This window comes from Oncorhynchus kisutch, linkage group LG3, assembly GCF_002021735.2.
Source record: "Oncorhynchus kisutch isolate 150728-3 linkage group LG3, Okis_V2, whole genome shotgun sequence".
In the NCBI taxonomy this organism is placed as follows: domain Eukaryota; kingdom Metazoa; phylum Chordata; class Actinopteri; order Salmoniformes; family Salmonidae; genus Oncorhynchus; species Oncorhynchus kisutch.
The window spans coordinates 35,207,589-35,234,686 of record NC_034176.2 but is presented as its reverse complement, the minus strand read 5'-3'; the positions used below and the strand labels follow the sequence as shown (position 1 = coordinate 35,234,686).

The 27,098-nt window shown below is 48.6% G+C and overlaps 1 protein-coding gene across 10 annotated transcripts in view; it reads right to left on the bottom strand.

Annotated features, from left to right (window-relative positions):
* The window catches only part of LOC109881677 (fibrosin-like 1), a 395,301-nt gene that overhangs the window by 232,491 nt on the left and 135,712 nt on the right, over nucleotides 1-27,098 (bottom strand). For all 10 annotated transcript variants that reach the window (XM_031805011.1, XM_031805016.1, XM_031805021.1 and 7 more), the window contains exon 3: nucleotides 4,792-4,893. In XM_031805011.1, the coding sequence (XP_031660871.1) occupies nucleotides 4,792-4,893 (102 nt within the window). The remainder of the gene's footprint in view (nucleotides 1-4,791; nucleotides 4,894-27,098) is intronic.

Here is a 27,098-nt window from a genome sequence, read left to right as displayed (position 1 = left end):
TGATTGAGTTGGAGGCGTGCATTGCCATACAGTCATGGGTGAACAGGGAGTACAGGAGAGGCCTGAGCAAACACCCTGATGCGGCCCCAGTGGTTAGGGTCAGCGAAGTGGAGATGAAGTTTACAAACCTTCACCACCTGGGGGCGGCCTGTCAGAAAGTCCAGGACCCAGTTGCAGAGGGAGGGGTTGAGACCCAGGGCCTCCAGCTTGATGATGAGCTTGGAGGGCACTATGGTGTTGAATGCTGAGCTGTAGTCAATGAACATCATTCTTACATAGGTACTCTTTTTGTCCAGATGGGATAGGGCAGTGTGCAGTGCGATGGGCGATTGCGTCATCTGTGGACCTGTTGGGGCGGTATATGCAAATGTAAGTGGGTCTAGGGTGGCCGGTAAAGGTGGCGGTGATATGATCCTTGACTAGTCTCTCAAAGCACTTCATGATGACAGAAGTGAGTGCTACGGGGCGGTAGTCATATAGTTCAGTTATCTTTGCCTTCTTGGGTAAAGGAACAATGGTAGCCATGTCAAAGCATACAACAGACTGGGATAGGGAGCTATTAAATATGTCCGTAAACACATCAGCCAGCTGGTCTGCGTATGCTCTGACGACGCGGCTAGGGATGCCGTCTGGGCCGGCAGCTTTGCGAGGGTTAACATGTTTAAATGTTTTACTCACGTCAGCCACTGAGAAAGACAGGGGTGGACCTCAGTCTTTGTTAGCGAGCCGCGACGGCGGAACTGTATTATCCTCAAAACGGGCAAAGTAGGTGTTTAGTTTGTCTGGAAGCGTGACGTTGGTATCCGTGACGTGGCTGTTTTTGTTTTTGTAGTCCGGGATTTCCTGTAGTACTTCAAAGGAAAATACAATGGTAGGAATGCTTACGACTGAATATCAATGCTTAAGACTGACAACACCCCCCCCCCCCCCCCCCCATGCCGTTAAAACACTTTGAAATATGTGTTTTTGGAGTGATCAAGTCATTGGTGTTGCCTAAATACTGTATACCATTTCATTGCATTACTCTTAAAAACCCATCTTTCATTGATTTGTATATGTATCGGGGTGTAGTTTAGGGTCAAAGTTGAGTTTTGAATGCATGTGTGGGCAAATCCAATAATGAATGTAACTTGTGCACTTATAATGTCAAATACACTGACATTGCATAATAAAACTGTCATGTGTATGCTGACAGTGCTTGCTTCTGTTGATAGACGAGGCCCCTGACAGAGTCATCCTGGTTCAACTCAGAGTGAGGGGCCAGGCAGACTGAAGAAAGATGCTCTCTATCTCTTTCCCTGTCTCTGTCTCTCTCCCTCTCTTTATCTTTCCCTGTCTCTGTTTCTCTCTTTCTGTCTCTCTTTCTCTCTCTCGGTCTCTCTCTTCTCTCTCACTCAGAATACCAATCTCCCTCTCCTTCCACACCTTCCACTTCCCCCCCTTTTACTTCTCAGTTTCGATTGGCAATTTCTCCTCCAGTCTCAGGAGGGGACTTTTCTGCTAGACCAATTTTGCCCATAGTACCTCCAATCCCTCCATCCATCTCTCTCTCCCTCCATCCCTCCTTCCCACACCTGCTTCTGTGCTTTAGCCGTCATCAGTGCCTCTGCTCCCTCTGATTCACAGACTCAACCCCACTGTGACGATTAGGGAGGTGTCCTATGGCGAACCGGAAAGTCAGCTCTGCGGGAATCAAAAGACTATTCCCTCTCTATTCACCCCGTCTGTCTCCACTGCCAGAGAGAGAGAGAGGGAGGGCTAGAGGTGGAGGGCAGAAGGGCAGAGCCGGCCATGTATGTGGACACAAAGGGGATAAAGTGAACAGCATATGTGGTGTGTGTGCGTGCGTGCGTGTGTGTGTGTGCATGAGTGTGTGTATGTGTGTGTGTGTATGTGTGTGTGACTCAGTGCAGTAGTGGTAGGCCAAAGCCATTTGGAATTAGCCTTACTATGCAGGTTTTATTCAAGTTGGAGCGTTTGGAGTAGAAAGAGAGTCTTATTTAAATGATAATGAGGGACAATCCATTGGATTTAGTCCGGGTGAAGGGAAGAGGGAAAAAATCCATTAAAGCTGGTAGCGGTTCATAAGCCATGGGGTCGGGATATAGCTAAACACTCTCTCTTAAAAGCCATTATACATGGCTCTCAATGGATTTCTGCAGCGCTTAAGACTTCAAAAGGATTTAAGAACCTGCCCCAGAGACGCAGCAGCGAGGAAGGGGGGGATAGGGGAGAGGCATAGGGGTGTGGGGGTGTGGAGGACACTGGCGGTGTTTTAGGGTTAACTAAACAGCCCCGGAGAACAGAAATGTTGCTAAATCCGCCCCCTAATCCTCTCCCCATTTCCACGCCCCCTCCCCCGGACCCTCAAAGCCACGGTGACATGCAGGGCGGTTGGTTTTCCTACGGGACAGACTATTGGTTTTTGAGGTGCGAGAACTTAAAGGGGCCAATCATGGCTTGCCGGAGCGTGAAGTGTATTAAAAAAAGACAGGGCCAGCAACCAGCATGCAACCAGCAGCAGGACTCACAGCTCTCCAGAAGAACTGCACTCTTAGAAAAAAGGGTTCCAAAAGGGTTCTTCAGCTGTCCCCATAGGAGAACCCTTTTTGGTTCCAGGTAGAACCATTTTTGGTTCCAGATAAAACCATTTAGGGTTCCATATAGAACCTCTTTAGAAAGGATTTTACATGGAACCCAAAAGGGTTCTACCTGCAACCGGAAAGGGTTCTTTAAAAGGGTTCTCTTATTGGGACAGCCGAAGAACCCTTTAAGGTTCTAGATAGCACCTTTTTTCTAATAGTGTGGGTGGTTGTGTGGATGGGTGAGACCCCAGCAGTAGTGTTCTCTTCCCCCATCTCCCCCCTCCAACTCCCTCCCCACACTAACACAGATGCAGAGAAAATCTCCCTCTACATTTCCCTAATCCCTGCCTGTACGGCAGCTTTCTGCCTAGGCCCAGCTGAGCCAAGGGTAGAATTACCTAGTCAACGTAAACAGATACAAGACCCTAGCTACCGTGGAGATGAATAAACAACATCTCCACGCACGTCTCTATTGCTGCTTCCTAAATTGATGCATGACTGTTCTCAGTACGGAGAGGAGGCAGCAAGCTTCTCGTTTGTCTCTGTTTCCTTTTGGCAGTCCAACAACACAAAATCCATTTGACTCATGAATCGTGGGTACAGTACAGTACATATTTAGTTAAGAGCGCTTACAGCCTGGGACCACTTTGATGTGGATATTACATGTGCGTTATGAATTTAATGAAAATGTGCAATGCAGTGGCAGAGTTAAAAAAGGAAAATAGTGTTATTCGAAATAGGAAGTCCTTCCTCTCCAGTAGTGGCCATCACCCTCTCTCTCTCTCAGAGAGCCTAGCTATATTTCAGAGAGATGGGTAGGGATGAATGGCATGGCTACAGCGATCAGTGTCTTTGCACCATCTATTTGGCAGGAGATTAGAGAGATGCCATATCTAACACCGTCAGCGATTACAGCATGTCATTTTAAACAGTTCTCCCCCTTACCCTCCCGTACCCCCAACACCCTTTTCACTGCTGCATTTCCCTGTCAGAACTGTCATCCGCCAGCATCCTTTTATCTGTCAAACCCGGCTCTTTCTCCTGACTTTTTTATTTAAAAACAGCCTTTTACAAAAATTCATGAGGAATGGCAGGGGGGAGACAAGAGAGGCAGAGAGAAAGAGAGAGAGGAGGCTTAGAAAAGGAGGTCGAAGGGAAGGGAAAATAAAATGTTGGTGGGGAGTGTTTATTTTTCTCTCCCTCTCTCCACGTCTCTAGATTTTCTTTTGGAATTCTGAATAGCTTGAACAACGCATTTAATAAGTTCATTAAAATCTTTTCTCTCCATCATTTTTCCTCGATCACTTCTTCAGCTGTAGAAGCAGCAAACCCCCTCTCTCCCTCCATGCTCCCCCCGTTCTGTGCAGCTAAATTAACTGTCTGATTGAATTTAGTGAGGTTTGGGAGGCCCGGTTGACAGGCATTAGTTAGGAAGCATATTCTACATTCATTTAAAATGAGCCGCTTGGGGATTTTGCATAAATTCTCATTACTTCCTCTGTATCTAAATTGCATTATTTCATCCCTAGCACCAACCGACCTCCTAGCTTCCTCCATTTACTACGCAAGCCACTCACCTTTTAAATGTGCTAGCATATGGACGCAGGCTCGGCAGTAATTGGAAAGACCTTTAACCTTTTAACTCGGCGAGGGTCAGCTACCACCTGGCTGAACGGTGTTAGGTCACATCTACATAACCATAGCAGGCTTTTAATAATGCAGGGGCATCTAGGCTGCATGCCAAATTATACCCTATTCCCAATGGGCCCCATGGTCCCTGGTCAAAAGTAGTGCACTATATAGGGAATAGGGTGCAATTTGAGAAGAACACGTAGTGTGATGGCTGTGTGTCTGTGTGTCTTAGATAATCGTTTCCTGCTTGTCGCTGTTGACCAGGCAAGTTTTCTAATGCATGGGGATTTATGAGGTGTGAGTCTGGGCCAGTATGAGCTACTGCACCAGCTGCCCTCTCACTGCTGCCTCTCTGCCCCCTCTCTCTCATCCTTCTCAGGGCCCTTCAGCCCTGGACAGTCTGCCGCTGGCCTGGTCCCTTGCTAGGAGCTCTGAAGGGTCTGGGAGAGTAATGGCCCTAGTTAACCGTGTTGCAACAAGGTAAGTAGATATGGTCTGGGATTCTGGAGGTGTGGTGGTCTGGAGGTATTGGGGCCTGATGGTCTGGGGGGTAGGACTAGAGGGTCTCTCTCACCTCACTGAGGTGCTCTTTAGAGATGCTCCTGTTGGGTCTGTTGAACTCTTGCATGGCCCCATCCTCATCCAGCTTCACTGGGCGTACCTGCAGGGCCTTGATCTGGAGGAGAGAAACAGAGGAAGAAGCATACATTATTATACAGTATAAAATGATAGAAAAAATATGTTGTACATTATAATGCATTATGCAAAGATCATAACGCATTATACATGTGCTCGCAATGCATTATGAAGAGGGTAATCATAAAGTGTTACAAATAAGTTTTCTAGATCAGAGACAAAGTATCTCTTCGGGCTCTCGAGTGGCACAGCTGTCTAAGGCACTACATCTCAGTGCAAGAGGTGTCACTACAGTCCCTGGTTTGAATCCAAGATGTATCACATCCGGCCGTGATAGGGAGTCCCATAGGGTGGCGCACAATTGGCCCAGCATCGTCTGGGTTTGGCCTAGGTAGGTCGTCATTGTAAATAAGAATTGGTTCTTAACTGACTTGGCTAGTTAAATAAAGGAAAAATAAAAAATGTAATAAAAAAATCGTAAGTACGACTCCAGCCAAAGAAGACCAGCTACACAGCAACTCCTCGATACAACACGACCCAAACTCCATCACAACTATTCACACATCTGTTTCACCTGTCTTTGTGATTGTCTCCACCCCCCTCCGGGTGTCGTCCATTATCCCCTGTGTATTTATTCCTGTATTCTCTGTTTGTCTGTTGCCAGACTCCGGGCCCACCTGCCTGACCACTCTACCTGCCCCTGAACCTGAGCCTGCCTGCCGACTTGTACCTTTGCCCCCTTCTGGATTACCGACCTCTGCCTTATCCTGAGCCTGCCTGCCGCCCAGTACCGTTGCCCCACCTCTGGTTTACTGACCCCAGCCTACTTTGACCTATCTATTGCCTGCCCCTGTTGGAATATTAAACTATTGTTTATTTGACGTGGTCTGCATCTGGGTCTTACCTTCACACTCGATAGTACGAACTGGCCATGACTGACCCAGCAAACCCGGACCAGCTGCACAATGCCATTTCCTCCCAAGAAACATCCAGAGGAATTGCTTCGTGGGCTGATGGAGTGGGTCCAAACGTTGGCTGAGCACCATGACCGGGTGTTGGACAAGCCGCTGGAGCAATTCCGCAGGTCATCTGGGGGGCAGCCTACCACGGTGGTAACCCCACCGCCCCTCAGCAACTCAGCAGTTAGCAGCACCACCCCACCGGCCACTCCACCTTCCCGGGAGCCCCGGTTACTTCCTCCAAAACGCTGTAATGGAGAGCCAAGCACCTGTCAGGCGTTTCTAGCTCAGTGTGCCCTCATTTCCCGAGTTTCATCCCTCCTCCTTCCCCTTGGATCGCTCCAAAATAGCCTACCTCATCACGCTGATGTCTGGAAGGGCTCTCACCTGGGCTACCGCCGTATGGGAACAGCAGCCGGCCATATGCGCGAGCCTGGAGGAGTTTGTGGGAGAGGTGAGGAAGGATTTTGATGCCCTGTTCTACGGGAGAGAAGCTGCCGGAAGCTAATCCAGCTCCGACAGGATGCCCGCACTGTGGCCGACTATGCGGTTGATTTCCGCACGATGGTAGCTGTGAGCGCATGGACCCGGAAGCACTGTTCGACATGTTACTGCACAGCGTCTCGGAGGAGGTTAAGGACGAGCTTGCGGCTCGGGAGTTACCCACAGATTTTGACTCCCTTATCGCTTTGACCATCCGCATTGATGGGCGACTGTGGGAACGACGGATGGAGAGGAAATTCGATTTCACTCGCTCATCCAGGGATTCCACCTCGCCTCCGAGTCATCCCAGAAGTCCCCAACGGGCCCTTGGCCGAGACCACCCGAGATTTCCCAACCTTTTTCGAGAGTCACGAGCCCATGCAAATAGGCAGGGCTGGGCTGTCGCCAGCGGAACGGCATCACCGGATCAGCACAAGGAGCTGTCTGTATTGTGGGACATTTGGTCATTTTGTGTCCTCGTGCCCGGTAAAATACCAGGCTCACCGGTAGGAGTGAATACTCTGGTGGGCCATATGGGGAACTTTTCTGCTTACTTTTCTCTTACTCGCACCCCTTTTCATAACATTCTGCTGTGGAGAAATCTCTCCGGGTCCTCATTGACTCTGGGACCGATGAGAGCCTTTTGGAGGCCACACTGGCTTCCGAGCTGAACATTCCCACTCAGCCCCTCTCCATTCCCTCGGATGTTAGAGCGTTGGACGGGCGTTCTATAGGTCGGGTCACCCATAAGACCACTCAATCACAGTGAGACCATTCAGTTCCTGCTCATCATGTACCCCCAGATCCCTGTGGTTTTGGAATTCTCCTGGCTCCAGTGACCCACCCACTCATCAACTGGTCTACGGGTACCATCATGGCCAAGAGATCGTTCTGCCACGCCCACTGTCTGAAGGCGGTGCAACCTGCCCGGGACATCTTTCTGGGCCCTCGGAGGTGGTTCCGGACCTCTCCGCCATTCCTGCAGAGTACCAGGATCTCCGGGAGGTGTTCAGCAAGTCCCGGCCACTTCCCTTCTGCCGCACCGCCCCTATGACTGCGGGATTGACCTTCTCCCTAGCTCCACGCCACCCCTGGGGTGTCTGTACTCACTGTTGGGATCTGAAACCAAGGCTATGGAGGACTACACAAGGTTCTTCTTCGTGGAGAAGAAGGACAAGACCATGCGCCCGTGCATTGACTCAATGACATCACTGTAAATAACCTCTATCCACTACCACTCATTTCCTCGTCCTCCAAGCCGCTCAAGGGGGCCACTGTGTTCTCCAAGCTGGTTCTATGTAACGCATACCACCTGGTGCGGATACGAGAGGGGGACGAGTGGAAGACCGCTTTCAACATGGCCAGTGGCCACTACAAATATCTGGTCATGCCTTTTGGCCTCACCAACGCCCCTGCCGTGTTCCAGGCTTTGGTAAATTATGTTATCTGTGACATGCTGAACTGGTTCGTCTTCGTCTACATTGATGACATCCTCATCTTCTTCTCCCGGACACGTGCTCCATGTCCGGCAGGTTCTCCAGCACCTTCTGGAGAACCAGTTGTTCGTTAAGGCAGAAAAGTACGAGTTCCATCGCTCCACAATTCGCTTTCTGGGCAACATCATCTCTGCTGGGAGCATTAAGATGGATCCAGAGAAGGTGAAAGCAGTGGTCGATTGGCTTAAGCCTACATCCAGGGTGCAGCTGCAATGTTTCCTGGGGTTCGCCAACTTTTATTGTCGCTTTATCTGGGGTTATAGCACCCTGGTATCCCCCTGTATGCCATCACCTCTACTAAGGTTCCGTTCATGTGGTTCATGGCCGCCGACCAGGCATTCCGGGAGCTTAAACACCGGTTCACCACCGCTCCAATCCAAGTTCATCTGGACCCTTCCCGTCAGTTCGTGGTGGAGGCCAACGCTTCGGATGTCGGAGTTGGGGCTGTTCTGTCCCAACGTTCTACCCAGGACCTTAAGTTGCATCCCGGCGCCTTCTTCTCCCCCACCTCACCGCCACGGAGAGGAATTACGATGTGGGGAATCGGGAGCTTCTCGCGGTTAAGATGGCATTGTAGGAATGGAGGCACTGGTTCGAAGGGGCCGAACATCCGTTCATTGTGTGGACCAACCACAAAAAACCTGGAGTATCTCCACACTGCCAAGCGCCTCAACTCCAGGCAGGCGAGAAGGGCCCTGCTGTTTACCCGGTTCAATTTGCCCTCTCCTACCGGCCGGGGTCCAAGAAAGTCAAGCTGGATGCCCTGTCTCGCCACTATAACCCCACGGCTACCACCCCGGAGCCAGAGACCATCTTTCCCACTTCATGCCTGGCAATGGCACTCAGTATTGGGAAACAGATCCGGAAGGCACAGTGGTCCCAGCCGAACTCTGTGGGGGGCCTAGGTAACCGGATATTCGTGCTCCGTGGGTCCTGGAGTGGGCCCATTCTTCCAGGCTTGCCTGCCACCCAGGCTCCTGGCGGACCTTGGCCTTCGTGCGACAACACTTTTGGTGGCCTACAATGGTACCGGATGTCACCGCTTTGTTGCTGCCTGCAAGGTCTGTGCACAGAACAAGACCCCTCGACAAGCTCCGGCTGGCTTCCTCCAACCTCTGCCCGTCCCTCATCGCCCCTGGTCTCACATCTCCCTGGACTTTGTCACAGGTCTCCCCTGTCTGATGGCAACACCGTCATCCTTACCATGGTGGATTGCTTTTCCAAGGCCGCCTACTTCATTCCTCTCCCCAAGTTACCCTCTGCCAATGAGATGCTCAGCTCATGGTGCAGCACGTCTTCCGGATCCATGGACTGCCCGTGGACATGGTCTCCGACCGTAGCTCTAAGTTCTTGTCCTGGTTCTGGAAGGCATTCTGCACCCTCATTGGGTCGTCGGCCAGGCTATCCTCCGGGTTCCACCCCAGTCTAACGGCCAGTCGGAGCGAGCAAACCAGGACCTCGAGACCACCCTGCACTGCCAGGTCTCCGCCAACCTCACCACCTGGAGCCAGCAGCTGTTGTGCTCTTCCTGAGCAGGAATGTCAGGTGGAGGTCTTCAACTGGCAGCTTCATTAAATAGTACCCGCAAACACCAGTCTCAACGTCAACAGTGTAGAGGCGACTCCGGGACGCTGGCCTTCTAGGCAGAGTTGCAAAGAAAAAGCCATATCTCAGACTGGCCAATAAAAATAAAAGATTCAGATGGGCAAAAGAACACAGACACTGGACAGAGGAACTCTGCCTAGAAGGTCAGCATCCCGGACTCGCCTCTCTGACGGTGAGGCTGGTGTTTTGCGGGTACTATTTAATGAAGCTGCCAGTTGAGGACTTGTGAGGCATCTGTTTCTCAAACTAGACTATCTAATGAACTTGTCCTCTTACTCAGTTGTGCACCGGGCCTCCCACTCCTCTTTCTATTCTGGTTTGAGCCAGTTTGTGCAGTTCTGTGAAGGTTGGTTGCTGATAATGGCCCTCTGTACGCCTATGTAGTTATTCCATAAAAAATCTGCCGTTTCCAGCTACAATAGTCATGTACAACATTAACCATGTCTACCCTGTATTTCTGATCAATTTGATGTTATTTTAATTGACAAAAAATTGGTTTTCTTTCAAAAACAAGGACATGTCTAAATGACCCCAAACTTTTGAACGGTAGTTTATATATAGATAGATATATAGATATATATGTATATGTGTGTGTCCCACTTCTAAAACCAAAGTTGCGCCCCTCTATTCACACAAAGGGAATCCATTTAATGTATGCAAAGCAGCACTGGCAGTAACCAAAATGTCCGCCTGAAAGTCATGACCTCCGCAATGATGTAACACCTGTATCCAACAACAGTCTGCAGAAAAGTGGTTACCAAAATCATGAGCATTTTGTTCATTGTTTACAATCTGCACATAACGGTCGAATGATGAAGTTGCTTGTTTGGGTCTGCCAACATGAGAGCACATGTTGTTTGGTGGGAGCTAGACAGACAAGCCATGAGAGGAGCGTTGGCTTGGCAGCGACCCATATTCCTAGGACAGATGGGAGGCAGCCACACTGCCACAGTCAGACGAGGAGGTAGGAGGTAGTCCTCCCCACCTCATCCTATCAGTCCTCTACAAGCCCCTCTCTGAAAACAATTGGGACGGCTGATGGCGGATGGCTGCCTGTGGGGTGTAATCCACTTGACTAGCAGCTTGCCACTCTGCCTGCTCTAGTCCCTGGTGGCGTAGCACGCCGTGGCTCGCCTCGGTCTCCAGTTTTCCACTGTAATTTAAGCAGATCACTGCTACAATTAACCTTTCCCGAGAAATATCAATTATGGCCCCCGGCAGAGTAAAATTAAAAGGGTCATCAGCTAATCTGACAGGTCCTGTACTGAGGCGGCATGGCAGAGTCGCTGCCACCTGGCTGGCCGAGATAGAGACTGAGAGAAAGAGAGGCTGCCCTGGCTGTTTGTGTCTGTCTGTCCATTTGCCCGGTGACCAGCAACCAGCAGCGACAAGCCAAATAGACACAATTCCCTTTTAATTACCCTGCCGAGACCCTGGCCAGGCCAAGCCAGATGAGGCCTGCTGATTGGACGAAAGGCGCTAGCGTATGTTGAGGTCAGTAGTGACAGCCCGGCAGAAATGGCACAATGCCTCAGGCAACATACTGCAATCAGGGTGCAGACACACAGACAGGAAGGAGAGAGAGACCCTGCAGGTGGTCGTAATCAGGTGTCTGCCATCCTACAACTCCCACCGTCTCTCTCCCTCTCTACCTTTCTCCATCTCTCTCTCTCTCTGAATCTCTCTCCCTGGCTGTCAAGCTAATCACTCCTTGAATCTGAAAATGGATGACAGGCTTTATGATTACTACTTTTTTTGGCACAAAGAATCCCCTTCCAGACAGAGGTGAGGTTGGGTTCACGTCATCTTGTCAAGTCAAGTGCAGTGCACTGAGAGCCAGGGAGACAGTCAGGCACTCTGATTACTTTGTTTACCAAGCATCAGCGCTGACAAATATCCAAGCCAAAGTGTTTACACCCCCTCCAGCAGGTCCGTAGTGGTGGATCCTCACTCAGCAATCACACTGATTATTGATCAGAGCAGAGGGGCTAATTAGCGACCCAGCTTAACGATGCTGCCTGCCGGGCTGGCTGTAAGGAGGCTCTCTAACCTATTGTTCAGCAGGACAGGAGGAATTGATCCAGGCTAAAATTCAGCGCCTCTGATAGAGACTGGCAGCCCTGTCGGCCTGTGATTAAGTATGTGGTCAGTTCAGGTTCAGGGAGAGGCTTTAATTGGTCTTGAGATCTATCTGTATCTCTTTATTTATTTTTTTGTACTCAAGTGGCAGCCTATTCCCCATGTAATGCATGATGCACACAATTGTTTTCTCTCACTAGCACTGAAGGGCAAGGCCACAATATAGAGGACTAGTGGGTGGAGCTAATGTCTCCTCTGAGATCTGATTGGCCGATCAGGTGACAAAGATCAAAGTCAACATAGCTTTGAAATGCACTCTGGGTAACACTAGGGGGAATGACTCTCTAAACGGCCCTGTTTTAGAGCCCTATATTCTGTCCTGTGGATTTATTTAGTTTACAATGCCAGGTGCAGCACGGGGCAAGGTTAAACAGGTTGAGAACAAGAGGCGGCTGCGAGTGTTTCTCCACTCCGCATTAAAGGCACTCTGAAGAAATAAAAAAAAGTACACAAGTAACGTGTGTGTTGTACATGAATAATGCACTGGAAATTAGGCCCATTAGTCTGGGTATTGAATGTGTCTGCTCTGAGGAACAGACTCTCTCTGGAGGCTCTGCTCTGTGCTCTTTAATTAGCTTCAAAGGGCCCTCTAGCATCTTAATTTCTCCCAAGTTGATTAGCTGCTGACTGCCGACTTGGGCCTGCTCATTTACACTGAACTGAGCTGCAGGGGTTTATAAAGACAGGAAAAACCCCTAAGAACAAACCGCCTAGTCGTGACATTGTTACAAACAGCAGTGTTTCAGTGGGGCTGACAGAGTCCATTCACGCTAGGCTATGCTAACTTGCCTCTCCCCCATGTCGATCAATCTGCAGCCAGCCAGCCCACAGGCAGACAGGCAGGGAGCTGGTGGCTGCTGGTTGATGCTTTGTTGTGATGCTCTTTTGACCCCCCCCCCCCTCATCTTGTAGGGCAGCCATTTCAGGGCCTCTGCATCAGAAGGGTCTCTACCTTCCTGCTCGAATTAAAAAGCTTTCAGCCCCTCTCCCTCTCTCTCGTCATTCTCCTCTCCCCGGCATCTCTTCACCTGTCAGCTGTAGTCTGGGAGGTTGTGCCACGGCCTCATCCCAGTGTCAGTCCTTATTACCCTCATCCAGACCTGAGCCTCCGCCTGGCATCTCTTCTCCTCTCTGCTGGCTATATTGTGGGGCTGTGGCGGGGCAGCAGGGTGGGCCAGGTGCGGAGGAGGAGGCCCTCTGCCAGGATATAGATCCTTCCTCTAATTTGTTCTGAAAAGTGTCCTGTGCAAAGGATCCTCACCCCCATTAACCCAACGAGACGCAGCGAGGGACAGAGCCACTGCTGCTGGGGGATGGGGAGGAGGTGGTGGCGGGGCCCAGCCCAGCAGTGCTGAGCATCAAGCAGGCAGGCAGCAGCAGAGAGAGGCACCTCAGTGCCGCAGAGCACTGGCTCAATCTATTGGCTCATTATCCCCAGCGCAGACTGGGGCGCAGACAAGTGCACTTTAGGGCCACAGGCCAAATTGATTCATCTGCCTTCATTTTCTTCAGGCTCAGAAGTGGCAGCTGCTCGGAGGCAGGGGAAGGAAGGAGAGTGAGCGGTGCTGGAGTTCCTGGCTTTGTTCATCCTCAGCTCAGCAGCACCCGACACGTCTCGTCTGCCTCCTCCTCCTCTCACACCCCTCCCTCCTCCTTCACCATTACACCCACCTCCCTCCCTCCCTCCCCTTCTGTAATGGTAACAGCCACAACACCCAAAGTCCCTGGCTAGAAATTAGCCCAAGGACAAAGTAGTGGGTTTACTACAGGGATAGAGCAAATGGATTTTTGCATTTATTTTGATGAGTCCCAGCATATCCATTACGTGTCTTAATCCTGTATTATTCATCCCCCTTGTAATAAATGATCACATAAAAAGGGAACACGTGTTATATGAGAGCTCAAATGCCCCAATAACTCTCTCCGGGTACAGTGAAGTCAGTCAGGAAGGACTACATCATCTTTGCCAGGGGAACAAATACGAGCTTGTGAAATTGCAACAAGACCGCGTTTCTATTCTTGGCAGTGACACCAGGACAAGAGAAAACAGTCACTCGTCAGATTAAAACAACACAGGCCCACCAGACAAACGAGCTGCAGCACACAAACAGACGAAGAATAACCCACCACCCGGCATGTGTTCGTGTGAGGATGATAAACCACACACAGATACATACTGTAGCTAAGTAGGAGGCCTCCCTCCTCCTCCTCCTCCTCATCCTCCACCGCACCGTAACAAATGAGTCAACCTTAAAAACCACAAACGCTTCTTGCCCTAATTCAGCAGTCCCCCTCAGGAGCGATCAGAGTCCCACAGGCCCTGTCTGTAACAGATGAACAGGGTAGAGTGGAGCTGGGCTCCCCTTGGCCCCCTCATCTCATCCCTGCCCTGCAGCCCTCTCCAATCACACTCACCATATGTCTCCTGGGGGAGAAAGGGGAGCTGAGAGGGGGGGGGGTGAGCCCAGAGGGAGCGGAGGGAAGAAGGCACACCTGCTCCTGAACATGGACTCCTCCCTCAGAACCTATCCCTGGGGCTTTGAGCCCTTCCCTAACACCTCACACCCTACCCCCAACTCCCCAGCGACTCCCCCTGCCCCCCCCCCCCCTCCCCACCATGCCCCCCCTCACCTGTCAACCAGGTTCAATACAACACCGTCTGCCCTGCACTGATAAGCACACAGCCCCTAAGGACGCACAGACACACACCCAAGCACGCAGGCACACATGTACACACGCTCACGCTCACACACACACGCTCACACACACGCTCACACACACTCTCACACACACGCTCACACACACACACACCCTTCTTATCGCAGGCAAGCATTTCTCAGTGCTGCTAACAACAGCAATTAGGCCAATGATGTTGAAATGTTAGTAATGTTATTAGAAACGAGAGCAAGTGCAATCCTCAGGATTTGTGTTCTCTTCATTACCCGAGTCAACAACGCATCCAAATTATGCAGATCTCCCTCTCGCTCCCTCTCTCTCTCCCCCTCCCAAGATGCACAGGCTTTGATTCCTGCATAAAACTATTAGTGTTGAAAGAAGGAGCGTGTTTTGCAAATGGTTCCGTACGCTAATGAAATACATTTAAATATCATTCACTTCCCTTTAGTGTTTTGTTGTTGTTTCTGTCTGGAGCTCAGCTTCACTATTTACAAGTCAAAGTTCCCTAGACATAAAAAAAAGACATTTAAAGACATTTAAAAAGCAGAGATAAACAAGTGACCTCTGGGTTCAGCAGCATCACATTCAACCTTCACTAGTTGAGATATGGTTTAGAAACAAAGATTCATTGTTGTAGTTGCTTTTCTATGTGACTAAATATCTTCACAGAGGAAATGATAGGAGCAGGCTAATATAACATTTGAAATACAAGTGTGCCACACATGATGCAGTAGCAAATTGAATTACTCGAAAAAATGGCAAATGCAAATGCATGAGACACACTCATTACTGTGGGTTGGTGGTATAGATCTATTGAGATTCAATCCATTATGCATGCCAGCTGATCTGCATTGGCTAAGTACCATATTTCTTCATATTTAATGTTGTTTACACAAATAAATAATAACTTGTATTGAGATCTGATGGCCTCGTTGGCGTTCCAGATTCAAAACAAAATAGTGCATTATATGATATAATGGATGCTATAATTATATTCTAAAATGATGGTTGCTATCATGATAAATAAATAAAATAATCATCTTGCAAAATAAAGAAAGATAGAGAGATATATCGTTGTCCTAATGGAAATGTAGGTCGTTACTGTAACAGATGACGTGTTCACAAAGACTTCTAGTTAAATGAATCAATTCAGTTTGTTCATTGTATTACGCAATGTAATAACCTTAACTAGGCCTCGTATGCCATATATCCAGTTCATAAATACCAGAGTAATTTTATAACAACAGGGTTAAATCAATTATGACTCTCTATAACCTCATAAATCAGTGGAGATGAGAGATAAGCATAACACAGGTTCTGCGAGATGTCGAAACAACAGACTAAAGACAGAGGTTTCATTGGCCCTTGGCCTTGCCTTATACACCTTAACACGAACTGACTGAACAAACACACACCGTTACAAGCTATCATAAAATCGCAATGGCTCTGTGTAAATCTCGTGTCCCATTTTGGACCGTATCATTCGAAGGGGACTCTCTTTAGCCATGTCATATCATATCCATGTGTTAACAGCAACAGAGGATATCAGCTCCTTCGGACACTTACAGGGATACGGTCTACTGCCCAAACGGCACCCTATTCCAAATATAGTGACTTTTTGGGGAAGTGGTAACATTCACACTGCACGCTAAGAAGTGACACCGGATAAGTGTGACACTCTCCCTCGAACACGTAACCTGAGAAATATCAATCCCTTTAATTACATCCGAAATAATAGTCAGCGCAGTCAAACTACTGTCGAGGATCTGTGAAAAAAGGGACTTTATTGTATGAGCTTTTTGATTCAAAACACGCACCACAGACACTTTGCTTTCTGACTCGAGGGCGTCATTATAATCCTGGGAGGATAAAAAGAGAAAAGCAGATGTGTATGAGCAAAGGACAGAAATGTTGAAAACCAGTGTGGCATTATAACCAGGTTGCCAGAGCCATGCTTTATCCAGCTTCTATTTTTAGCTGTCATGCCATACCTCACTCAGAGGAGCTGTCTAAAGCACAAACTGGTACGTTAGCTCGGGCAACTAGGCTAACGTACAGTAGCACCTCTTACCTAGCCTGTATGACTACAGACAGCCGTGACCGAGGACACCATGGTGAGCAATGCTCCTCCAGTGATTACAACACGCCCAGCTCAGGCATTTGAAAGTGACAGTGTGTAAAATGTAGGTGTGTCCAAATGTAGCCCCAGTATAGAGGTTTATCCGCAGGCTTATAAAGCATCAACTAGAGTTAATCTGGGTCTTACTCAGGAGGCTGTGCGAGAGAGCAGACAACCAGATGGGAAAGGGAGAGAGAGAGAGAGAGAGAGAAAGAGATAGTGAGAGAGAGAGAAGGGGCTGGGGTTGTGAGGCAGAGCCAGAGGGTTGCATCCCAAATAGTACACTATTCCCTATATGGCGCACTACTTTTGATAAGAGCCCTTGTCAAAAGTAACCTAGTGCACTATATAGGGAATAGCGTGCCATTTGGGATGCAGCCCAGAGACAGCCAGAGCTCTGGGCCTGTTTAAATCGGAGGCAGATGTAACACATGTAATGAATCAACCTGGGCTAATACTGCTCCCTCTGATGTCTGAGAACTCTTCCTGCCCTTGGAAAAGTCCTGGAACGTTATCTCACGCCTGCACAAAATGCCAGTGCATTTGTTGTGTAGGAGTTTGTGCATATGAATGTGTAGGAGAATGCGTGTCTCTGTGTGTGCGTGTCTGTGTGTGTGTGTGTGTGTGTGTGTGTGTGTGTGTGTGTGTGTGTGTGTGTGCGTGCGTGCGTGCGTGCGTGCGTGCGTGCGTGCGTGCGTGCGTGTGTGTGTGTGTGTGTGTGATGATGTTTGTGGTCTCCTGGACAGCTGCACAAATCCCCTGTGGAATCATGTTCTGACAGCTGCAATTTTATATTAGGCTTAGGGATGCATGTGTATGGAGGGGCGAGTTAACGCATGGCCCAGCAACGGTCACATGAAAGACGTAGGACCTAATCAGAAGACCATTGCTGTTCGAATGGTAACGACAATCCAATAAAACATGTTGCCGTGCATAAATCTGAAATTGTCAATCAAGTTTACTGCATATCGATCTGCAGCATAAAAATAAATACCTGTGCAAATCTCACAGAGGCTTCTGAAACACAACATATAGATTTTACAAGGGGAGAAAGAAGAGGTCAAGAGTCAAAGGGCTAAATATAGAATTGAACAAACACACGGTATAGTGCCTCTGACCCTAAAACACCAAATCACCACTGTGAACCTTTAACACTCTTATTTAAGGAGGCAGAGAGCCAACATTACAATACATCAAAGGCCACAATCATCTGTGAACCCTACCGAACACAGGGAACGTCAGCCAGAAGATCTACACATGGTTTAGATTTGCCATAATTGCAAAGTTTGGGAGCAGAACTCTGAAACAGGAGCAGATAAATATAGTACATCTCCTCCCCTCCCATCCCTTGGTTATTCCCGCAAAGCCTCTAACGTAGTGAAAGAGAAGAAAATATGCAGATCTTTCTTCCACTTGTGGCAAACCAGTATCACATCATCTCTACCAATGTAGCTGTTTTCTTCCATGCAAAAATTATGAGAAAAGAATTCCAATCGTTATGTAAAAGCATTAATGTTACACACACACACACCTGAAATGCACACGTGGCCAGCACAGGTTGTATGGTCGATAAAGGTCACACACACGCACGCACGCACGCACGCACGCACACGACACACACACACACACACACACACACACACACACTGGGCCGTGGAGTGAGACAGGGATGCAGTTTGAGCCCCACCCTCTTCAACATATATCTACGAATTGGCGAGGGCACTAGAACAGTCTGCAGCACCCGGCTTCACTAGAATCTGAAGTCAAATGCCTACTGATGATCTGGTGCTCCAAAAAAGGTCTCGTTGCCAGGATCACAAATACAAATTCCATCTAGACACCTATGCCCTTGAGCACACAAAAAACTATACATACCTCTGCCTAAACATCAGCACCACAGGTAACTTCCACAAAGCTGTGAATGATCTGAGAGATACCAACTAGGATCTGGCAAGAAATACTCTAATCAGTTATAGAACCCATTGCCCTTTATGGTTGTGAGGTCTGGGGTCCACTCACCAAAATTCACAAAATAGGACACCAAATTGAGACTCTGCATGCAGAATTATGCAAAAATATCTTCTGTGTACAACGTAAAACACCAAATAATGCATACAGCGCAGAATTAGGCTGCCAATGATCAAAATCCAGAAATGATACGTTAAATTCTACAACCACCTAAAAGGAAGCAATTTCCAAACCTTCCATAACAATGTCATCACCTACAGAGAGATGAACCTGGAGAAGAGTCCCCTAAGCAAGCTGGTCCTGGGGCTCTGTTCACAAACACAAACACACCCCACAGAGCCATCACCTACAGAGAGATGAACCTGGAGAAGAGCCCCCTAAGCAAGCTGTTCCTGGGGCTCTGTTCACAAACACAAACACACCCCACAGAGCCCCAGGACAGCAACACAATTAGACCCCAAAAAAATGTCATATTCAATATCAGTAAGTTAGACTAAATATTAGCACTTCATATACTTCGTGGATAATAACCTTCAACCTGGATAACACAAAACAAATCACGAGGCTAGAGACATTTACAGACAAATATGACGAAAACAAGCAACACTCTTTCTTTTGGATCAAACTCCAAAAGAAAAAGTGACTCCTTGACGGATACAGACAATTTATGCTCTTCACAACCGGGACTGGTGAAGGTGGACAGCGATCTGTTAAAGTTGATAAATGACAAACTGCGCATACTTGAATTAGTCATGTAAGGATATAATGGAGTTGAAGGCGAGCCTCGAAATGAGTGACGAAAAAATCTGCGACAATGGAGAAACATACAAACAAGCGAAAAGGGGCCAGTCAATAAGATAGAAACGGACATTAATGAACTTAAAAAAGGAGAACATCTTTCTGAGAAAAGCCTTCCTTGACGTACAGACTAGATCTACAAGAGAAAATCCAGTACTTACGGGTATCCAAGAAAGAGAAGGAGAAGTTCCCGAAAAGGTAGTGAAGGAATTCTTTCATACAATGCTTCAAATCCCACTCGATGCTGCACAAATGTGTACTCCATTTCAGACAAAGAGGACAGACATATATATGAGTGCCCTATCATTGCCAAAATAGCTTTCTTTAAGGATAACGTAATGGTTAAAAGCCTGGGTAAAAGACTCGACAATAGCCATGAAGGTTCAGTTCCCGAGGGAGATTGCAGAACGGAGCAAAGTTCTGTACCCAATCTTTAAGGAGAATAGATTAGAAGGGAAGTGTGTAGCTCTCGTAGTCAATAAACTGTATATTGACAGCCAAATGTTGTGAGACACAAAAACTACTCAATGGCTATTCTAAAAATGACAAAGTTCTCATAGAGGAGTCGAATAATGGAACATCCAATACAAGCCATGGTAGGGATTGTATTAATCATTTTAAAAAACAGATAGAAAAACAATGAAATATAATTGTTAAATAAATAAACTACAACTGCACTATACCATTCAAGATAGGGAATGTTGTAAAATAATTAGTATTAGATTTTCCATTTACAGTATTTCATAAATGGTGGGGATAAAAACACAGCAAACAGAAGACATAGAAGGCACAGTATGTGGGTATGAGTGGATGTGTTGTGATGGAAGGTGTGGAGTGCTTGGAAAAGTGTGGCGTTAAGTGAGTGAGAAAGAAAACATATCCAATAACCAATGTGTGTCTGTGGGGGTTGTGAGAGAGAGCTTTCAATTTGGTGCAGATGAGGCATATACATTTTAAAATAAATAATACATCTAATTTATTTATTTATCGTCCTGCTGTAAGATGCCTATATGCAGCCAAAACAGAAAGATAAATGCGGTCAGAGACCGACAAGAGCAGCACCGCACCCTCAAGATTCTGAGGCTGCCTGGCAGGATTGGTCCTACAAATCCAGAAACCCCTGATGGGAGAGCATAATATACAAAGAAATTCTCAAAGCTGCTAATGAAACCTTGACAACCTTGTACCTAGCCGGTGGGGATTCCGGTGGGTTACCCCCACCCAGTGAGTGGCAGTGCTGGCTACACTGGCTGCAGTAACCCATGGGGAGGCAGTCACACTCAGAGAGGGGGCATATTATTGTGGCCCTGGTGGCACAAAATAATCAAAGGTCTGACTACACAGAGATGCTTGGGAAAATCGTCACAACGAGGGACACACTTAAGGCACTCTTTAACCAGCATGGCTACCACAGCATTCTGTGCATCATTTGTTTTTCAACAGGACAATGACTCAAAACACACCTCCAGGCTGTGTAAGGGTTATTTGACCAAGAAGGAGAGTGGAGTGCTACATCAGATGAGCTGGCCTCCCCGATCATCCAACATCAACCCAATTGAGATGGTTTGGGATGAGTTGCACAGCAGAGTGAAGGAAAAGCAGCCAACAAGTGCTCAGGATAAAGTGGGAATTCCTGCAAGACTGTTGGAAAAGCATTCCAGGTTAAGCTGGTTGAGAGAATGCCAAGAGTGTGCAAAAAATATATGGGGGATTGGAAGTTATGCAGACAATTACATTGATGGAAGCTACAATCTATCTGCAATATTAAAGCTGACCTACCCCCTAAAAACCTATATCTATTGTGTGAAATACCACAGTGTGCCACCACAGCAGCAAGATTTGTGACCTGTTGCCACAAGAAAAAGACAACCAGTGATGAACAAACACCATTGTAAATACTACCCATATTTATGTTTATTTATTTTCCCTTTTGTATTTGAACTATTTTCACATCTTTACGACACTGTATATAGCCATTGTTAATTTCACTTCTGTTTATTATCTATTTCACCTGCTTTGGCAATTTAACACGTTTCCCATGCCAATAAATCCCTTTGAAATGAACTGAGAGAGAGAGAGAGAGAGAGAGAGAGCAGTCTATAATTGATGAAACCCTTCTCTCCCACACCGCAATGCACACAGGAAAAGACTCCATACTTGTCAGAGAGGAAGGAGGCGGGAGGGAGGCGAGGGGGGGAGCATCTGCTATCTGAACCTTCAATAGGCAGTAGATGATGTTCATCGCCTCTCTCTTGTCACTCTACGTTGGCAGTGATGTCTGCTTTTTCTGTCAGATTCATCTATAATAGCTCCTGCTGGACCGTAAGGGAGAAAGAGCGGAGGGTGGGGTGGGGGAGGGGGAAGAGATGACTAACTCTCGAGCATCGGGTCGGTATGGAATTCAGGTCTAAAAAAAGGGAGGGGGAAAAAGCACATACCATGACAGCATCCCGCCTTGAGCTGAGATATACTGCATATGCAATTACACAGGCCTGTATTAGCATGTTTATGATGCCTCAAAATGCTGACACGTGCTAGGCTAGGGCCTCCATATCTATCTCTGTGTGTGTGTGTGTGTGTGTGTGTGTGTGTGTGTGTGTGTGTGTGTGTGTGTGTGTGTGTGTGTGTGTGTGTGAGAGAGAGGGAGAGAGGGAGAGAGAGAGAGTAGCTATCTGACAGGAGTGGCTTGTCATGATGTGATGTACTGTACATAGAGTAAGGATCAAACCTGTGCAATAGGAACAGCTCTATTGTATTAATAGGGATATCGGGGAGTTAATAGGCTTACAGGGGATTTGACTGTGCATCCTAATGGCCAGTCTTAAAATAGAGTCATAAAACAGACAGACAGACAGAAAGAGAGAGGCTGACTGAATGCAGCACAGACAGTGGCTCATAGACCTGTTAATGAGATACAGAGGGATGAGGAGGAAGAGGAGGAGGAAGATGACAGCAGAATATTCTGGGGGCTAATTGTCTTCCGGAGCAGTAGCGGGGAGACGATAGCAGGCGTGAGGCCAGGCAGGGGGCCATGGAAGGGCACGGTAACGACACGGGGGCCGGGGTAATTGTACCGTTATCTTGACCTCACGGCACGCCGGCCCTCTCCAGTGGAAATGGAACGTGGCTGGCTGGCTAATGATGTCACCTCTCAGAGGAAGTGTCTGTGGAATCTCTACATCTCCCTCGTTCTCTGGGTCGGTGGGGGGGAGAGTGTAGTATGTGTGTGTCAGTGGGGCAGAGGGTCAAAAGATACCCCCTCCAGCAGAAACCTCCGGGCAGCATTAACAAAAAAGCTCCACTCCTGACTCCTATTGACTTCTGTTGGCCCCTCCTGACTCCTATTGACTCCTGTTGGCCCCTCCTGACTCCTCCTGGCCCTGGTACTGTTTACTGCTAATAGAGGTCTCGGGGAAACTAAATACTGCATGGTGTGGAGGAACAGGGGACCATTTAAACAAAGCCGGTTAGGAAAGAACAAGAGGGGAGAGAGAGAGACCAAGAGCTAGATTGAGAAAAGAGAGAGAGAGAAAGAGAGAGAGAGAAAAGCAGGGATATGCATTCAGACATGGCATCAAATGAAGACATTCAGGAGGCGGTTACTTTTTTAATACAATGTGGAAACTGACCCTTTGTCCTTTTACTTGATTTGATATCGAAAAATAAGCCTTTTTCCTTAGATAAAACCCAGCACCAGGCTGTCTGTTTGAGCCATTGAAACCAGGTGAGTCTGGAATCTATAAACGGGACAGCTAGTCAGCAGTCGGCTGAGTGTTGTGGTGGAGGTTCCGGGTGCCCTTTGAGAACGTGTTCGAGGCTACGGGCGGCAGGGAACTGCAGTGAGCGGTGTCGTGATCCGCCCCGGGACCTGTCCGCTGCCATTTGAGCGAAGGCTCTCTTAATTCAAATGACAGTGTAGGTAGGGGAAGCAGAGTAGCAGCTAGTAGCCAGCCAGCTCTCTATCTACAGGGATCACACAGAAACCTCAATTGATTCCATGAGCAGCAGCAGAAGAGAGAGAGAGAGAGAGAGAGAGAGAGAGAGAGAGAGAGACAGAGAGACAGAGAGAAAGAGAGAGTGTGAGGAGAGAGGGAGAGAGGGAGAGAGGAGAGAGGAGATAGAGAGAGAAAGAGAAAGAGAGAGAACAGGGATCCCGTCTCGAGAAGACATTTACCTCCAACCAAGTACCGCTGCGAACAATCAAATATGCCCTGGATTAGGCCTCTGTACGCCCCAGACTCTCATCAACCTACGGCCCTGCTGCGACAGGCCTCACACAAACACACACAAACACACATTCTGGATACGTTATCCCATTTATCTGTCAGACGATCACTGTAGCCAAATGGTTTTCTGTGCTCTATTTAATGGTGGTACAGGGGCCTGAAAAGTGGTGGTGTAAAGTACAGCATATGGGGACAAAATAAGAACGTGTCATCCAGCGTGTCACTTGGCTTTCCCTGTCATTTCACAACAATCCCCTTTGGACCATCACACGATTCACTCCATCTGCGGACACTTTTATGTTGGTCTATTGCATTTCATCAGAAGGAGAGAGATGGTGAGGCCAAATACCATCAATCTGTGGGTGTCTACCTGTGTACACTAGTAGTGAGGAGGAGGGAACACACAGTTCCATAAGAGCCCACTCTGTCTCTCCACCATGACCTCCTTCACATTTCTATTGTTGGCATTGAGGGTCTCTCTCTCTCTCTGCTAGAACCATCCCAAAAATGTCCTGTCTGGTTGACCTTCTTGGAGATGGAAAGCTTTATTCCTCATTTTCCTCCTTCCTGTCACCGCTGCTTCTATGTATGTCGGCTGCAGTAGGCCAGGGAACATGTCAGCCCTGCACGTCGTTGTGAACAAAGTTACTTTGAGCACGATGTCCTGCTGCATTCAAGCCTGTCAATTTGCCGGACAGAGCTTTTCAGAGCTGTTCAGGCCTCCATATGGGGATGTAAATGCCTGTGTTTTGTCATGTTTGGGGACAACAATAGAGTATTTATTCTCCACTGATCATTTCTTCACTGGAATACTTGTGTTGCCTGGTGGTTTATGGCGGTGACAGTATGGTAGTGGAGGTGACAGTATGGTAGTGGAGGTGACAGTATGGTAGTGGAGGTGACAGTATGGTAGTGGAGGTGACAGTATGGTAGCGGAGGTGACAGTATGGTAGTGGAGGTGACAATATGGTAGTGGAGGTGACAATATGGTAGTGGAGGTGACAGTATGGTAGTGGAGGTGACAGTATGGTAGTGGAGGTGACAGTATGGTAGCGGTGGTGACAGTATGGTAGCAGTGGTGACAGTATGGTAGCGGAGGTGACAGTATGGTAGCGGAGGTGACAGTATGGTAGGGGATGTGACAGTATGGTAGCGGAGGTGACAGTATGGTAGTGGTGGTGACAGTATGGTAGCGGAGATGACAGTATGGTAGCGGAGATGAGAGTATGGTAGCGGTGGTGACAGTATGGTAGCGGTGGTGACAGTATGGTAGCGGTGGTGACAGTATGGTAGTGGAGGTGACCGTATGGTAGTGGAGGTGACAGTATGGTAGTGGAGGTGACAGTATGGTAGTGGAGGTGACAATATGGTACAGGAGGTGACAGTATGGTAGCGAAGGTGACAGTATGGTAGCGGCGGTGACAGTATGGTAGCGGTGGTGACAGTATGGTAGCGGAGGTGACCGTATGGTAGTGGAGGTGACAGTATGGTAGTGGAGATGACAGTATGGTAGTGGAGGTGACAATATGGTACAGGAGGTGACAGTATGGTAGCGGCGGTGACAGTATGGTAGCGGTGGTGACCGTATGGTAGTGGAGGTGACAGTATGGTAGTGGAGATGACAGTATGGTAGTGGAGGTGACAATATGGTACAGGAGGTGACAGTATGGTAGCGGCGGTGACAGTATGGTAGCGGCGGTGACAGTATGGTAGCGGTGGTGACAGTATGGTAGCGGAGGTGACAGTATGGTAGCGGTGGGGACAGTATGGTAGCGGTGGTGACAGTATGGTAGCGGAGGTGACAGTATGGTAGTGGTGGTGACAGTATGGTAGCGGAGGTGACAGTATGGTAGCGGTGGGGACAGTATGGTAGCGATGGTGACAGTATGGTAGCGGTGGTGACAGTATGGTAGCGGTGGTGAAAGTATGGTAGCGGAGGTGACAGTATGGTAGGGGATGTGACAGTATGGTAGCGGAGGTGACAGTATGGTAGCGGAGGTGACAGTATGGTAGCGGAGATGAGAGTATGGTAGCAGTGGTGACAGTATGGTACAGGAGGTGACAGTATGGTAGCGGTGGTGACAGTATGGTAGTGGAGGTGACCGTATGGTAGCGGTGGTGACAGTATGGTAGCGGTGGTGACAGTATGGTAGTGGAGATGACAGTATGGTAGTGGAGGTGACAATATGGTACAGGAGGTGACAGTATGGTAGCGGCGGTGACAGTATGGTAGCGGTGGTGACAGTATGGTAGTGGAGGTGACAGTATGGTACAGGAAGTGACAGTATGGTAGCGGCGGTGACAGTATGGTAGTGGCGGTGACAGTATGGTAGCGGTGGTGACAGTATGGTAGCGGAGGTGACAGTATGGTAGCGGTGGGGACAATATGGTAGCGGTGGTGACAGTATGGTAGCGGAGGTGACAGTATGGTAGCGGTGGTGACAGTATGGTAGCGGAGGTGACAGTATGGTAGCGGTGGGGACAGTATGGTAGCGATGGTGACAGTATGGTAGCGGTGGTGACAGTATGGTAGCGATGGTGACAGTATGGTAGCGGAGGTGACAGTATGGTAGCGGAGGTGACAGTATGGTAGCGGTGGTGACCGTATGGTAGCGGAGGTGACAGTATGGTAGCGGAGATGAGAGTATGGTAGCGGTGGTGACAGTATGGTAGTGGAGGTGACCGTATGGTAGCGGTGGTGACAGTATGGTAGCGGTGGTGACAGTATGGTAGTGGAGATGACAGTATGGTAGTGGAGGTGACAATATGGTACAGGAGGTGACAGTATGGTAGCGGCAGTGACAGTATGGTAGCGGTGGTGACAGTATGGTAGTGGAGGTGACAGTATGGTACAGGAAGTGACAGTATGGTAGCGGCGGTGACAGTATGGTAGTGGCGGTGACAGTATGGTAGCGGTGGTGACAGTATGGTAGCGGAGGTGACAGTATGGTAGCGGTGGGGACAGTATGGTAGCGGTGGTGACAGTATGGTAGCGGAGGTGACAGTATGGTAGCGGTGGTGACAGTATGGTAGCGGAGGTGACAGTATGGTAGCGGTGGGGACAGTATGGTAGCGATGGTGACAGTATGGTAGCGGTGGTGACAGTATGGTAGCGGTGGTGAAAGTATGGTAGCGGAGGTGACAGTATGGTAGCGGAGGTGACAGTATGGTAGCGGTGGTGACCGTATGGTAGCGGAGGTGACAGTATGGTAGCGGAGATGAGAGTATGGTAGCGGTGGTGACAGTATGGTAGCGGTGGTGACAGTATGGTAGCGGTGGTGACAGTATGGTAGTGGAGGTGACCGTATGGTACAGGAGGTGACAGTATGGTAGCGGCGGTGACAGTATGGTAGCGGTGGTGACAGTATGGTAGCGGAGGTGACAGTATGGTACAGGAGGTGACAGTATGGTAGCGGCGGTGACAGTATGGTAGCGGCGGTGACAGTATGGTAGCGGTGGTGACAGTATGGTAGCGGAGGTGACAGTATGGTAGCGGTGGGGACAGTATGGTAGCGGTGGTGACAGTATGGTAGCGGAGGTGACAGTATGGTAGCGGTGGTGACAGTATGGTAGTGGCGGTGACAGTATGGTAGCGGTGGTGACAGTATGGTAGCGGAGGTGACAGTATGGTAGCGGAGGTGACAGTATGGTAGCGGAGATGAGAGTATGGTAGCAGTGGTGACAGTATGGTACAGGAGGTGACAGTATGGTAGCGGTGGTGACAGTATGGTAGTGGAGGTGACCGTATGGTAGCGGTGGTGACAGTATGGTAGCGG